The 15,078-nt window shown below is 46.6% G+C and overlaps 1 protein-coding gene across 1 annotated transcript in view; it reads right to left on the bottom strand.

Annotated features, from left to right (window-relative positions):
• The window catches only part of LOC308651028 (kinesin-like protein KIF19), a 47,073-nt gene that overhangs the window by 23,315 nt on the left and 8,680 nt on the right, over nucleotides 1-15,078 (bottom strand). The window contains exons 6-12 of the mRNA XM_081297679.1: nucleotides 14,796-14,921; nucleotides 13,913-14,107; nucleotides 10,759-10,911; nucleotides 10,027-10,149; nucleotides 6,776-6,923; nucleotides 1,720-1,897; nucleotides 264-444 (exon numbers count right to left, since the gene is read on the bottom strand). Coding sequence (XP_081153805.1) covers nucleotides 264-444; nucleotides 1,720-1,897; nucleotides 6,776-6,923; nucleotides 10,027-10,149; nucleotides 10,759-10,911; nucleotides 13,913-14,107; nucleotides 14,796-14,921 — 1,104 coding nt within the window. The remainder of the gene's footprint in view (nucleotides 1-263; nucleotides 445-1,719; nucleotides 1,898-6,775; nucleotides 6,924-10,026; nucleotides 10,150-10,758; nucleotides 10,912-13,912; nucleotides 14,108-14,795; nucleotides 14,922-15,078) is intronic.

Below are 15,078 nucleotides of genomic sequence, written 5' to 3' on the forward strand. Positions count from 1 at the left end.
TTTTATTTTGATATAGGGTTTCACTAAGTTGCTAAACTCAAACTTTCAATCCTCCTGCCTCAGCCTCCCAAATTGCTGAGAGTACAGGTGTGCGCCACCATGCCTGACTTAATTTATATCTGCACCTCAGTTTCTCATCTCAAAAATGATTGTGATTGACTTTATTCCATGGGATGAGCTGATGTTCACAAAGAGCCCACCCATCCATTGGTTCATAAGCACCATCCCAGTTACCATGAAAATGCTGCGTCTCTCTCCCTCACCTTGAGAGTCGCAGTTTTCCGCTGCTCAGCTAAAAGCAGGCTGACTTCCTCTCTGGCCAGAACCACTTCCTGCGGCTCCACAGACTCGCCCTCATCCCCATCAGCATCTGTAGGCTCCTCATCCTTCTCTGGGTCACCCTTGTCCCTGGTCACGTGGTGGTGGGTCTTCTCCCGTTCCCAGCTGTAGCATGGCAGAGGGGACAGAGTGCAAGCCACACCAGGGGCAGGGAGTCCTGTTGCCTCAGGTCCCAGAGCCTTTCTTGGCCCCAGCTGGCTACTTCACAGGTGTGGACATGAAAATGGAGCAGAATTGGATCTTCTGTATGATCTTTTCTCTACATATGATTTCCTCCCTGCTTGCCCAGGACTCCCTACAGCCACCTTGACCTTAAATGTGCCCCTGCTGAGCCTCAGTTTCCTCACTATAAAGCTGTATAATGGGGCTGGGGTTGTAGCTCAAAAGTAGAATTCTTGCCTAGCATGTGAGAGGCCCTGAATTCAATTCTCAGCACCACATATAAATGAATAAATAAAATAAAGATCCATCAGCAACTAAAAAAAATTTTTAAAAAGCTGGATGATGACAGCCTGCAGGTTCTGGGGCTCTGTGATGATAACTGTGACAACTCAGGGCTCTGTGCAAGGTGCCACATTAAATCTAAACAGGAGGATCCCATGGAAACTATGCAAGAAAGAAGGATAAAGGAAGTCAGGGCAGAAGATGTCTGGCCAGAGAAGGACAAGACTGTGAGCACATTTTTAAAATCTAGAATTCCTCTAATATAAGGCTTGTGCTGTTTGTGTCATTGAAAAAAAGAAAAGAAACAGAAAGGAAGGAGAATAAATATAGGTAGAACTGGAAGTAGAGGGTAAAGGAAAGAAATGAGTTTAAATCCCAGGGCTGTTTTAAATGACCCATAGTGGGTAGCTGTGTGTCCTAGTTTGTCCAGGGCAGTTGAGGGGATACCTCTTGTTCCAGTGTAATGGTAAATAGTGCCCCTTTTGCCCCCAAATGTGTCCTAGGGTAAATGATGGATGTCATGGTCAGTCTCTAATGTGGTCACTCTCCCCTCAGCAGGGATGGACAGGGAGCAAGTGTGCAATGGGAGAAAGAGCTGAGGCCCAGGAGAAGCGACACCATCTGCAAGCTGATAGCTCTCTAGGACTCTTCCAAAAATGGTGTTGATCCTTGCCAACCCTCAGGGATGACCCTGAATCACAGCTTATGAAAGAAAAAAGGGGTCTGGAAGTTTCTCTTACCTGGCTCTGCTTAGCCACTGGAGCAGAAGAGTAGGGGGTGAATGGGCAAAGGAGACTGACCTTGGCTGATATCCTTCTGGGGCAACACAGGCAGGAGAGGATGTATGGGGCTCCCACCAGTGGTCCCCACTACCTCAGGCGGGGACCCCTGCCCAGGAAAGACCGTGCAGGATACACAGCAGGCAGCCACACTCACTCTGCGATGGTCAGCAGGTGGCGAGACATGTCCATGTGCAGCTCGATGTTGGTGTTCTCCAGCTCCACCAGGCTGCGCCGCATCTCCATTTGCTCCTTGAAGGCCCCGATGAGTTGTGCCCGGATCTTATTCATCTGCAGGCGGCTGTCCTCCTCTGTAACGTGGGGGGTGATTGTGACTGCAGGCAGGAAGGGGGATGGCTGTAGAGGAGCAGTTTGGCTGAGCCAGGGTTGAACCCCATGCTCACCCACCATGGAGGGGAGTGATACATGTGTGGATGAATGGAAGATGGCTGGCTGGGTGGGTGGATGGATGGTTGCATGGATGAATACACATGTGTGTGGGTAGAAAGATGAGTAGGGCCTGGGCACAGTGGGCACCACCTGTAATCCCAGTAATTTGGGAGGCTGAGATAGGAGGATTACAGATTGGAAGTCAGCTTGGACACCTTAGTGAGGCCCTACGCAACTTAGCAAAATTCTGTCTCAAAATAAAAAAATAAAAAGGGCTGGGGATGTGACTCAGTGGTTAAATCCCCAGTATTCCTTGCAGGGAGTGGGCAGGGAGGAAGGAGGAGAGGAAGGAGGAGAAAAACGAGGAGAAGGAGGAGAAGGACTGGTAAGTAGGAGGGTGCATGGATGTGTAGATGGATAAATGGTTATTCTGATAGATAAATGGATAGATGACTTAGAAGGATTAAAACCCTCTCTCTATCTGGTTTCTGGTCAAGTGTTTGGCATTTGAGTCTCAGTAATTCAAAGAGGGGCAAGGTTGGGCTAGCCATTCTAGTCTAGACCTTATTTTCTCAGCAAAACCCTGCCAGATCCTCACTCTGCATCTGCCCCTTGCTCTGATAACACCCTGGCTTCTCCATCACAGTCCTCTACATGTCTGTAATTAGGTAGTATTTTGTAATAAATACTTCATAGCTATTTTCCTTCTAGACTGTGAGCTCCACAGAATAGGAGGAAACTTATGCTTTCTGTTTCAGAAATAGTTAACCAGTAATTAATCAATGGCTTTTTTTGGTTGTTGTTGCTTTTTGTTTTCTCACGTTGCTGGAGATTGAACCCAAGTCCTTATTCAGGCCCTGTGGTCTTCCCACAGGGTAGCTGTGCCCCAGTAGGTAGCTGCACTCTAATTTATGTAATTTGTTTCCTGTCCCCGTGACCTAAATATCAAGGAGTCTGAATTGATGAAATAAATCGTGATGTGTCCAGAGGAGTCACTACAACCATACCAGCAAGATTTGGGAGCACGGTACCCCAGATAACGCTCATGAAGTAATGTTCCAGAGTCAACACATCAGTGCCCCACAGCATAGCAGGACCTAAGGGGAACTTGTCATGACCTCAGGTCAGCAAGAGACCACCTTAGACCAACTCTAATAAATAAGAGCCAGCAGAGAAATTATCATGGTGTGACTCTCTGTTGACCACTGGCCCCAGAGCCCAAGCTTCTTGATAATTATCTAGCTTAGTGAATTCTCTGCAACATCACACTTCCTATTCTACTCACCCCCGAGTCCCTCTGGCCCTCAAAGTCTCACTGGCCCAGGGAATTTAGCCTGTCGTCAATTGCAGCATCCCTTCTTTGAGTTCCCTTCACCAGCTCTGCTGCTTCATCAGAATTCTCACCTTTCCAGAACAGATCTTCTGTTCTCAGGGTAGCTATGACCCACAAGCCCCAGAGTGCCCATCTCAGAGCTGGAATGAGCAAGCTGGGATGCCTCCTATGGAATGTGGTATTATGGAGGGTGGGATGGGATATCATGCAGACAGATGACCGCCAGATATGTGGCTGGGGAAGAAGCATGTAAAGAAAAGTAGCTATTAGCAGGACTTGGTGGCACACAACTGTAGTTCCAGCTACTTGGAGGCTGAGGCAGGAAGATAACTTGGGCCCTAGGGTTTAAGACTAGCCTGGACAACACAGCCAGATCCCATCTCAAAGGAAAAAACTTTAAAAATATACAGGAGGATTGTGTAGGTTGTATGCTAATATTATGTCATCTTACACAAAGGTCAGAACATCTGAGGACTTGTGTATTTAGGGGGACTGGAACCGATTCTCCTCAAATACAGAGCAATGATTGTATTCACATGAGCAATATGAGAACATATTTTTGTTGTTAAAATTTCAAATAACACATCAAGAGTCAAAAGACCCTCTTGATCATCTGATCACCTTCTCTTTCAGACCAGTCCCCTCCTCACCAATAACCATGGTTATCATGGTTCCACGTCTTTCCTCTGCACAGTTGTGACATGGGCGTGTCTATGAAGTTAAATGGTGTTTTGTGTTTGGCTTTGGGTGTTCATTTATAGCATCAGACGGTGGCCCTATTCCTTCCCATGCTTCTCCCCAGCTATGTGTCTGGGGGCCATCTGTCTGCACGATGCTCACCCTATCCTACGAAACAGGCACAGAGCATTCCATAGGAGGCCACCCCAGCATTCTCATTCTAGTCCTGAAAGATGGGTACTCTGGGGCTCGCTGGTCACAGCTTCCCTGAGCACAGAGGGCCTGTCCTCTCTGAAAGGCATGAAGGGGCTAACTGCTAGGTTTGTGCTCACCAGGGCTCCCAAAGACACACATTAACACACACTCTTGTGTTAATCCAATCTCATTTTACAATCCCAATAACAATGCTTAAGGCTATCTTTCCACACTTGATTTTACATTATTTTATATTATCTATTTAATAAATATTTCAGTTACCTGGCATTTTTTACAAAATATTTTTTGTTGTAAATGGGAAAAATCTTTTTATCTTATTTATTTATTTTTAGGTGGTGCTAAGGATTGAACCCAGTGCCTCACACATGGTAGGCAAGTGCTCTACCACTGAGCTATAGCTCCAGCCCATGTTACCTGACATGTTAATTTTAGCTGGTCTGAGAAGTGAAAAGTGAGAAGTGAAACTTATTTCCAACTTGCATCTCTGCTTTCTAGTGCATTTGAGAATCTTTCCATATGTTTACTGTCACTAAGAATTCTTCTATGAGCTAGGCATGGTGGTGCTTGCCTATAATCATAGTGGCTTAGGAGGCTAAAATAGGAGGATTGTGAGTTCAAAGCCAGCCTTAGCAGTGGTGAGGTGCTAAGCAACTCATTGAGACCTTGTCTCTCTAAATAAATTACAAAATAGGGCTGGGGATGTGGCTTAGTGGTCGAGTGCCCCTGAGTTCAATCCCTAGTATCAAAAAAAAACAAAACACCACCACCACCTACTTCTGGGGGGTGGGGCATGGGAGGATTAGATGAACTTTAGATAGGGCAAAGGGGAGGGGCGGGGAAGGGAGGGGTCATAGGGGTAGGAAAGATGTGAAATGAGATGGACATCATTACCCTAAGTACATATATAAAGACATGAATGGTGTGACTCTAATTTGTGTACAACCAGAGATATGAAAAACTGTGCTTTATATGTGTAACATGTAATACATTCTGCTGCCATACATAACAAATTAAAATAAAAAATAAAAAAATAAATTCTTATTATATAAATTGACAGTGCTTTGCTCCTTTTAAAAAATTGAGTCACTTATTCTTTTTTTAATATTTATTTATCAGCTTTTTAGGTGGACACAATATCTATATTTTATTTTTATGTGGTGCTGAGAATTGAACCCAGTGCCTAACGCATGCTAGGCGAGCACGCCACCACTTGAGCAACATCCCCAGCCCCCATTTACTCTTTTTTATTGATTTTAGAAGTTTTTTATACATTTTGGCAAGTCATACCTTCTTTTTTTAAAAAATACCTTTATTTTGTTTATTTATTTGTATGTGGTGCTGAGGATCGAACCCAGAGCCTCACATGTGCTAGGCAAGTGCTCTACAGCTGAGCCACAATCCCAGCCCTAAGACATACCTTCTTAACAGAGCAAAGAATATGTATGTACATACACATCTACTGAATTTGACTTTAATAGAAGTGTTTTTTTTTTTTTTTTTTTTTGTACTAGGGATTTAATCCAGGGGCACTCAATCACTGAGTTACATTCCCAGCCCTTTTTCTTTGAGACAGGGTCTCACTAATTTGGCCAGAGCCTCACTAAGTTGCTGAGTCTGGCCTGTAACTTGCAATCCTCCTGCTTCAACCTACTGAGTTGCTGGGATTACAGATGTATGCCACTGCACCCAGCTTTGATAAAAATATGCTTGAGTGTTCTTAACTTGCTGACAAGTTTTGTCATTTTTTAAAAATTTTTTAGGTGTAGATGGACATAATATCTTTATTTTATTTATTTATTTTTATGTGGTGCTGATTGAACCCAGTGTCTCACATGTGCTAGGCAAGTGCTCTACCACTGAGCCACAACCTCAGCCCCAAATTTTGTCATCTTAATGTCAAACTATGTTGTGCTTCCAGACTTAGGAGGAAACTAACTGAATGAAACTGACTTGTGGAGCACAGAGGACAGGGAAAACTGCCTTATAGGCATGGGGTGTCACTTTGGAATGATGGAAGTGCTTTGGAGGTGAGGCTGCATAAAATTGTGACTGGACTAAAAGCCAATGGATTGTTCACCTTAAAATGGTTGATTTTAAGTGATTCCACCTCAATAACATAATAGGCATCAGAAGCAACCATCAGGGAAGTTAGAAACTTAATGCCTTGACTTTGCATCTTTTTTGTAAATCTAAGAACTATTTCAAAATAAAATGATTATCTTTTAAAAAGCTGAATTAGAAGTTTAGAAAAATGAAAAGTTGAGAGAACAAAGAGAAAAGGAGAAGAAATGTTAAACAAAGAAAGAAAAACTGAAAAATTAGAGAAAAGCAGAAAATAATCCAATTCTATTTTACAGGAGCAGAAACTGAAGCTGGGGTTATGGGTTCCCAGTTAGGTAGCGTCTGAGTGGACAAAAGCCCACACCAGGGTCACTGAGTCACTCTTTGAATGAAGATGCTCATAGTGAACAAGGTACCACATGCTTAGGCTAGGAGAAGGAATGGGTCTGATGGTCAGGGATGCTGGCCACGGAACCATGGGTGGGGACAAAGCCACTGAGGCCAGCAGGAGGCATGAGGCCTACACTCATACTACCTTGTACATCTGGGACGCCAGATTCGCTTTTCTTCTTCTCTTGTTTCTCGATTTTTGATTTAAGGTGTTCGATCTCCCTGCGTAGGTCAGAGATGACATCTGTGTACTGTGCGATGCGGTAGGAGACATTCAATAGGTTGCGCTTGACCTAGTGGAAAGGACATGTGGCCTAGGTCAAAACTTCATGGGAGATGATGTATAAACATGCTTAATCTCACTCCAATAAGAATGGCAGCCATTATGAAGTCAAACAACAATAAATGCTGGTGAGGATGCTGGGAAAAAGGTACACTCATACATTGCTGGTGGGACTGCAAACTGGTGCAGCCAATTTGGAAAGCAGTATGGAGATTCCTTGGACAGCTGGGAATGGAACCACCATTTGACCCAGCTATTCCCCTTCTCAGACTATACCCAAAAGACCTAAGAAGAGCATACTATAGGGACACAGACACATCAATGTTTATAGCAGCACAATTCACAATAGCTAGAATGTGGAACCAACTTAGATGCCCTTCAATAGATGAATGGTTTCAAAAAATGTGGTATTTATACATAATGGAATATTACTCAGCACTAAAAAATAATAAAATAATGGCATTTGCAGGAAAATGGATGGCATTAGAGCAGATTATGCTAAATGAAGTTAGCCAATTCCTAAAAAACAAATGCCGAATGTCTTCTCTGATATAAGGGGGGTGACTCAAAATGGGATAGGGAGGAAGAGCATGAGAAGAAGACTACCACTAAATAGGGAAGAGAGGTGGGAGGGAAAAAGAGGGAGAAGGGGAGTTGCACAGAAGATGGAAGGAGAACCTCATTGTTATACAGAATACATATATGACATTGTAATGAGTAAAAGGAAAAAAAGTGTGTCACATTAGAGTGAATAGAGAGAAAGGATGGGAGAGGAGGGGAGGAGTAGGGAGGATAGGAAGGGCAGCAGAATAGAATAGACAATATGATTGATGTAAGTACATTCCATGTATGTATTATATATCAAAATGCATTCTACAGTCATGTATGACTAAAAACAAATAAATAAATAAATTTTTAAAAAAATGCTTAAGTTGTAATCTTTAAAGTAATATTCTCAGCCTTGAAAAGGAAGGAAATTCTGATCCGTGCTACCATATGGATGAGCCTTGAGGACGTTATGCTCAGCGAAATAAGCCAGTCACAAAAGGACAAATACTGTAGGATTCCACTTCTCTGAGGTCCCTAGAGCAGTCAAATCCACAGACAGAGAGCAGAATAGTGGGAGCCCAGCTGGGGAGGAGTGTCTAGTGGGCAGGGTTCCTGTTTCTGTGACAAAGTTCTTAGGTGCTTGTCTCTTGGGCTCAGCTTTCATGTCACCCCAAAAGACCTCACCTGAAAGCCCTCTTTGTTGAAGTTCCTTTAATTAAGTATTCTCTGTTACCTTTGCCATAGCAGCATGTGGGGAGCCACTCTGAATGATTCGTGCCTTCCATCCTGGAGCAGAGAAGCTTTGACTGGTCACTACATCTTGTAGTGACCTGGACATTCCCCTGGTCCAGGAAAGTTGAAGACGCGTCTTCAGATGTAGGTGTGTCGCCCCATGGATTGAGCTACACTCACCCATTCCTGTGTAATACTACCCCTTTGCCCTGTTTGGGACAGACTGTTTCATGGAAACACCCTTTGTGTGTCCCCTTCTCTTGCTCTGCCTTTGGTTGTGGCCTTCCTAGGTGATAGTTAACCTGCTGACAGCAGACATCTCAAAGCTAGACTCAACCCCCTGAAACTTGACCCCTTGCTTCATTTGCATGGCTTCTCCTCAATAAAAGGGTTCAGCATGAGCTTGCTTTCTCTCTTTTTGCAGACCCTTAAGATCAAAGGAGCCGTCACAAGACCCCAAAGAAAAAGGTATCTCTGTCTCCTGTGTGGTTATTTCATGCAGCTCAGTTCACCCGGAGTGACCCTGAGTTTTTGTCACGTTCCACGTTACATGTGCTTCAGTTGTCCAGTCTGTAAAATGGAGATAAAATAGGACACACCTCCTAGGGTTTCTGTGAGAATGGAGTAAATTAAACTACAGGGAGAGTTTACAGCCATGCCTGGCACATAGATAGAGGTGCCCATGGCCTAACCCAGAACATGTGAGTATGAACTTATTTGGGAAAATGGTCTTTTAGATATAATTGACCTCAAAATGAGAACATCCTCAATCAGGGTGGATCCTAAATCCAATGCCAATTGTCCTTTTAAAAGAAGCAGGTGTGGTGGTTCGTACCTATAATCCCAGCTACTCAGAGGCTGAGGCAGAACAATTGAAGTTTGAGGCCAGCCTGGGCAACTTAATGAGACTCTGTCTCAAAATGAAATAAAAAGGGCTTGAGGTGTAGCTCGATGGTAGAGCACTTTCCTGGCATGTGTAAGACCCTAGTTTTGATCCTCAGTACCACCAAGAAGAGAAAGAGAGGGAAGAGAGAAACAAAGAAAAGAGGGAAGGCCCCGTGAAAATGGAGAGAGATGGGGAGAGGCAGTCATAAGCCACAGGACTCCCAGAGCCTCTTGAAGCTGAAGGGGGAGGAGGATCCTCCCATAGAGCCTTCAGAGGCTCAGAAGGAACTGTCCACACCTTCATCTCTGACCTGTGAGAGACGAAGTCACCTAGTTTGTAGTAACTCATTGCTGCAGCCACAGGAAGCATGCAGATGTGGGTAGGTAAAGTCTCTACAAGGGTTGGCTGTTATTTCATCTCTCCACTGCAGAGACAATGGAAGTGGGCACAGAGGTCACTAGCCAGGGACAGCAGTGCAGAAAGAGACCCAAGCCATCTAGCTGCAGGGTCTGTGCATGACAGCCACCCCCAGCAGTGAGCATAAGTGTAAAATGTGGGAATGAATGAGCAAGTGAATGAATGAGTGAGTTAGCAAATGAGTGAGAAAATGGGTGGGGGAGCAAGTAATGAGTGAATGAGTAAATGAGTGAATGAATAAATGAACAAGAGAGTGAATGAATCAGTGAGTAAATGGACGAGTGAGTTCAAGAGTAAATGAATGTTCCTATGTACATATATGAACACACAACCAATGTGATTCCACATCATGTACAACCAGAAGAATGGGCATTTATACTCCATGTATGTATAATATGTCAAAATACATTCTACTGTCATACATAACTAATAAGAACAAATAAAACAACAACCACAAAAAAGGAGTAATGAATGAATGAGCAAGTGAGTGAGAGAGGGAGTGACTGAGTGAGCAAGCCAGGGACCTTACCCGTGTCTTGATGTTCTTTGCCCTGTAGGCATAAAGCAGTGTGGTCCGCGACTCCTCGAAGCTGGTGCTTGCTGGGCTGATGTGGGCAATCATTACTGTGCGGCTGTTCCCTCCCAGGGCATCCTGATTGGGTGGAAGCCACTGAGTTGGGGTGATGGGAGTCCCGTTCCCCTCTGGCCAGGGCAAAGCCTTCCCCTAGCCACCACCAGACCTGCCTGGACCAAATCCTGAAAAGGGCCAATGATGCTTGGGAATAAGGGGCTAGTGACTGCAGGATGAAGTGGGACCCATTCCAGGCCCACCTTGTCTTTTTTCCGCTCTGATGACAGCAGATTAGACCAAGAGATGAAATTTATAGGGACATTTATTTACTGCTTTGCCTATGTGTTTATTGGTACCCTGCCTTGCTGTAGAATAAAGTGACAGCATTCAGATCAGTAAAAAGAGGTATCTTCTCACATCATAGCCATCTGGGATGGGAGTAGCAGCCACAGGGAAGCAGTAGGCTCCTCATCACCAGGGGTTTGCAAATAAAGCTGGACTTTGCTGGGGGCAGGGAGTATATAGGGGACAAGTGACCAGGGTAGTTTCATGGTGTTCTCCTGCCTTCAGAGGTTCCTGGAAGGACCCTGATTATCAGGCCTGGGCATCACTCCTGACAGGTGACTTAATTCCTGAGAGACACGGTCACCCACTGAGGCCCACACAGCCTAGCCAGCCAGGAGCACTCACCTTCAACAGACGCGTGAGTTTGCTATCGCGGAAGTTCACGTACTGCACCCGGCTGCCGCCCTTCTCACTGAGCGCGTTAATGCAGTTACCCAGTGCTAGCAGTGAGCGGTTGATGTGTGCGCCCTCCTTCATCCTCTTGCCCCGGTTCTGGGTCTGTGCAAGAAGAGGCCAGGCTGAGCAGGTGGCTCTGGGCCCATTCATTCTTTCCACCTCCACTTCTCCATCCCCAGGGAGGGGACAAAGGCCTGGAGGCAAGGGAGTGAAACAGCCCCCATCCTGCCCTGGTCCTGGTGGGGTTGTTCTCTGAGAGCTCTTGGGGCTGGAAGACACCCTTGGCATCGTGCAGTGGAGTGGCACACAGCATTCCCAGTGATGCTGGGCTCTGACCCATGTGCAAAAGATGCTCATTGTTGGATGAGGTAAACACAGACAACAGAGACATCTGTCCAGAGAGACCCACTTTATATTAAAAATAGGTGTGTGGGGTTTTGCCTGGGAAGACCTGCTCCTACCCTGGCACTCTCTGGTCCTACAGGCCCCCTCCTTTGAGGGCTCCCACCCAGCTCTCTGAGAGGAGACCACAGCCCCAGCCTTCCATACTTTCCAATGCCATCTTCTTTGTTTTCTTCAAATCACTAGCTCTCTTGGAAACCATTCACTTTTCATGTGTTCAGTGTTTTTCACCTGATATTCCACAGAATACAAGTTCCACAAAGGCACCACCTGTCACTTGTTGGCCATGTGTCCCCAGAGCCCAGACATCTGCAGACCCCTAGACACAGCAGCATGCCAAATCAATGCATATGCAATAGCCCCGCACATACACTCTTAAGTCCAAGCTGCCTCAAGAAAGTGACTCCAAAACACAGTCACTGCAGGGAGGGATTTTTATTTTCCTCATTTTGCCTATCCATATTTTCCAAATTTCTTGCCCTTTATGTTTAAAATCAGAAAAAAAATTACTATTGCTTTCTTTTTAAGGGCAGGATTTTGGAGTCAACTGAAAGCATGGTTTGAGAATGACTGAAACTACTTATTGCTAACAAATCTCCCTGTCTGTGTTCCTATTCGCTCAAAGGGGCAGTGATGGTGATAATTTCACAGAATAGTGTATGGAAAGGCCTCCTGGAGCAGGTACCCAAGAGAGCAACAAATATAGCTGTTGTTCTCACTAAGCAGAAGCCAGTGCAGGGTAGGACTTGGGCTGCCAGCATGGCCTAGAGCCAGGGCAGCCACTTGTATCACATGTCTATGAAAGACCAGGGCATTTCTCAGACACCTTGTGCTGTCTTATGTGAGTGATTTTCTTTGTAAGAGCAGAGCAGACCCCAGAGACAGCACATCTAGGCCACCGAGTAAACACTAAAACACCAAAGCCAGAGAGGGACGGTGGCAAGCCCAAAGGCACACACTAATATAGAGCAAAGTGAGGGCAGGGATCCAGGACATGGACCCTTTAACTGGTACCTTCTCCCAGAGCCACATTCTGGGAAGGCCAGTCTGGTCCCCACTTTGCCTTCTAAGAACACAGCTGCCATCCTAGCTGCTGCCCAGAGCTCAGGGCTCTCCTCCACTGCATTCAGCATTGTATGTGATCTGTCTGTACTAACCATGCCTTCTATTTTCTGCATTCTGATGCTTCAACATCTGGGGCCTTGTTGACCCTGGGGGGACCATCCTCCCAGGGTTAATCAATTCCTAAAGCCAGTAAACTACTCACCTGAGAATTCATTTTTCACTTGCAAACTCACCAATCCATAGCTCATACCCCAACCACCACTGCTGTTGGCCCTCATTCTCTGGGCCACCATCCCCCTACCCTAGTCATCCAGGGCCAGGTACAGACAACTAGGGATGCCCCCACCCAGGTCCCAGAGCACCCTGGCATTGTTCAGACTGGCCAACCCTCTGTCTGCCTGTCCTGGTTCTGCTCACCTGTTCCTTCCTGGGGAACCACATCAAAGTCTCTGCTACAGTCCTGCTCCCACTTCCTCCTGAACCACCCAGTGCTTCCCTTTGTTCTCTGTCTGCTTCTCTTGGGAACTCTGACAAGCTTGGAATGGCAGTCATTCCTTGATTTGCTGGCCCCACTGTGCCTTACAATTTCTGTTAATACATTTTAAAAGAGTCTGACAGGGCCAGGCCCTGCTTTGCTTTAGCAACCTGGGGACCCAGGGAAGGGGTAGATATAGGGCAGTGATAGATCGCCATCCCAACATCCAGGGCATACAGTGCAAACCAAAGTGAGAAAAGAAGTGTCAAAGAAAGAATGGCACGGTTCGGGCCAGACTCTCCCAAGTTCAAAGCTTGGGTAACTTCTCATCACCTTTGTTCATGTCCAGGTCACATTGACTCCAGCCACAGCTCCACATTATGGCACAGGCACAATGTTGCCCACCTCAGTCCACATCAGGAGGGGCACATGGACTATGAACCTTAAGTGCCTGGTTAATTAGAGGGACATGGAGTGTCACTTGCTGATGACAATGATGCCCCACACAGCTCCATGAGCTCCTTCTCTGGCCTGGCCCTAGGCTAGAGCCTGCCCTTAAGCAATGCTCAGGCCACTGGACAAGAGCTAAGGAGCCTAGTGCCCTCACTTAGACAGGAAGAGCAAGGAAAAAGGAGCCTGGAACTTGGGGAGGGCACTGGGCTGGTGCCCTGCAGTGCCTGGAGCAGGACCTGTAGCCTCTTACACAAGTCACATACATTGTCCCCTCAGAGCCTCTCTGCCCCCACTGTTCCCTCTGCTGAAATGCTCTTCCTTGTACTTCACCCAGCTCCTCAGGACCTTTTTAGGCTCAGCCCTGAGACCCCATCACCTCTGGCTCCCACAGCCTCTTTGAGGACCCTGACTCTCAAAGACCTGCCTCCCTGGATGAAATTGCCCACAAGCAAATCCCAAGAGCTCCAAGTTCTCCAAGGGCAAGCACATGTATGGCTCATGCCCCCAAAGAGCCTGCAGCAAAGGAAGCCCCTGTATCTCTGGGCTCATTTCCCTCAACATTTAGCATGTGCTTCTTCTCCATCAGAAAGATGCACTAGGCACTGGAGACACAGCTAATCAGGGACAGACAAGGTTCCACCAGAAACTGGAAGGGGACAAGACACTAAGGAAGTGATCATAATGACATTTGAAAGGGTGGGCATGGACCTGGCATGCCCTTTCTGAGCCCGCCAGGTCCACCATAAAGAGCCTCCCAAGGCGCGATTCCTCTGCCAGGTCTGTGCTGCGGCTCTGCTGGTGCACAGTGACCTGCAACACAGCGTGGGAGCGGGATGACGTCTTGTTGGTGGCTGTGGGTTCCTGCGTGCGCTGCCGATTTCCTCTGGTGAGGAGCTGCATGATCTGAGGACAGAAGCAGGCAGGCGGTCAAGGACTGTCTGCATAGCCACACACCATTTCTAGAAACACCCAGAAAAGAGAAAAAGGATGGCCTCAGGGCTGGGATGCTTACAGCAGGAAGGCAGCACCTCACCCGTGGGAGCAATTCTGAACAACTAGTTAACAGGAGATGGCAGAATCCTGGCTCTGGCCACTGCCCATCCTGTCCTCTACCCCACCAGTGAACTACCTATCCCTTCTTCACACAGTCCAGAACAGCTCCACAACACTTTGTAGCATGGAACTCCAGGCAACAGTACAGATTTGCTGGAGTTGGCAGGTGTGCTAAAAACCCATCTGCTATGCTACGGAACTCAAGGCAGTAACCTCAGCTGAGCACCCTGATCATGATGCCCAGGGAGGATTAGCAGAGGCAGCAGATGGAGAGAGAGGATGGGGCTGAAGAAGTACTTGCAACCTGCCTTCATTAAGGGAGTCATCATTAGGGTCAGAATGGCAAATGGATTTGGACCTAAGCAAATTCTGATGCTGTGACTGCTGGGGCACCATGTTGAGAAGGACCCAGGTCAGCACCAGAGGCCAAGGAAAGCATGTGGGATCCATCAGTAATGTCTGCCCTGAGCACCTCAGCAGGTGGATGTTTGGCAGGAGAGGATGGTGGGCTCTGGTGTGTGGCTGCCGTCATCCTCACCTCTTGGGCATTGGAGGTGGAGACCTCTGTGATGCCTGCGATCTGGATGCTGCCCTTAGAATCTTCCCTCAAGTCCAGAAACCCTGAGGATGGGTTCAGAAGGTCCCGGATCACTTCATTATAAATCTGGGAGAAGAGAAACTTTGAAACAAAGTAGCTTTGGTGCAAAGAACTATAAAGACCTACACACCATGGAGGCTTGAACTGCCAGAAAACATCAACCCCAAGGACCAAGGCTTTTTATAGGCCAACCAGCATTTGGGGCAACACATAGAACTGGGGA

Source organism: Spermophilus citellus (genome assembly GCF_964194105.1).
Source record: "Spermophilus citellus genome assembly, chromosome: 6".
NCBI classification, from domain to species: domain Eukaryota; kingdom Metazoa; phylum Chordata; class Mammalia; order Rodentia; family Sciuridae; genus Spermophilus; species Spermophilus citellus.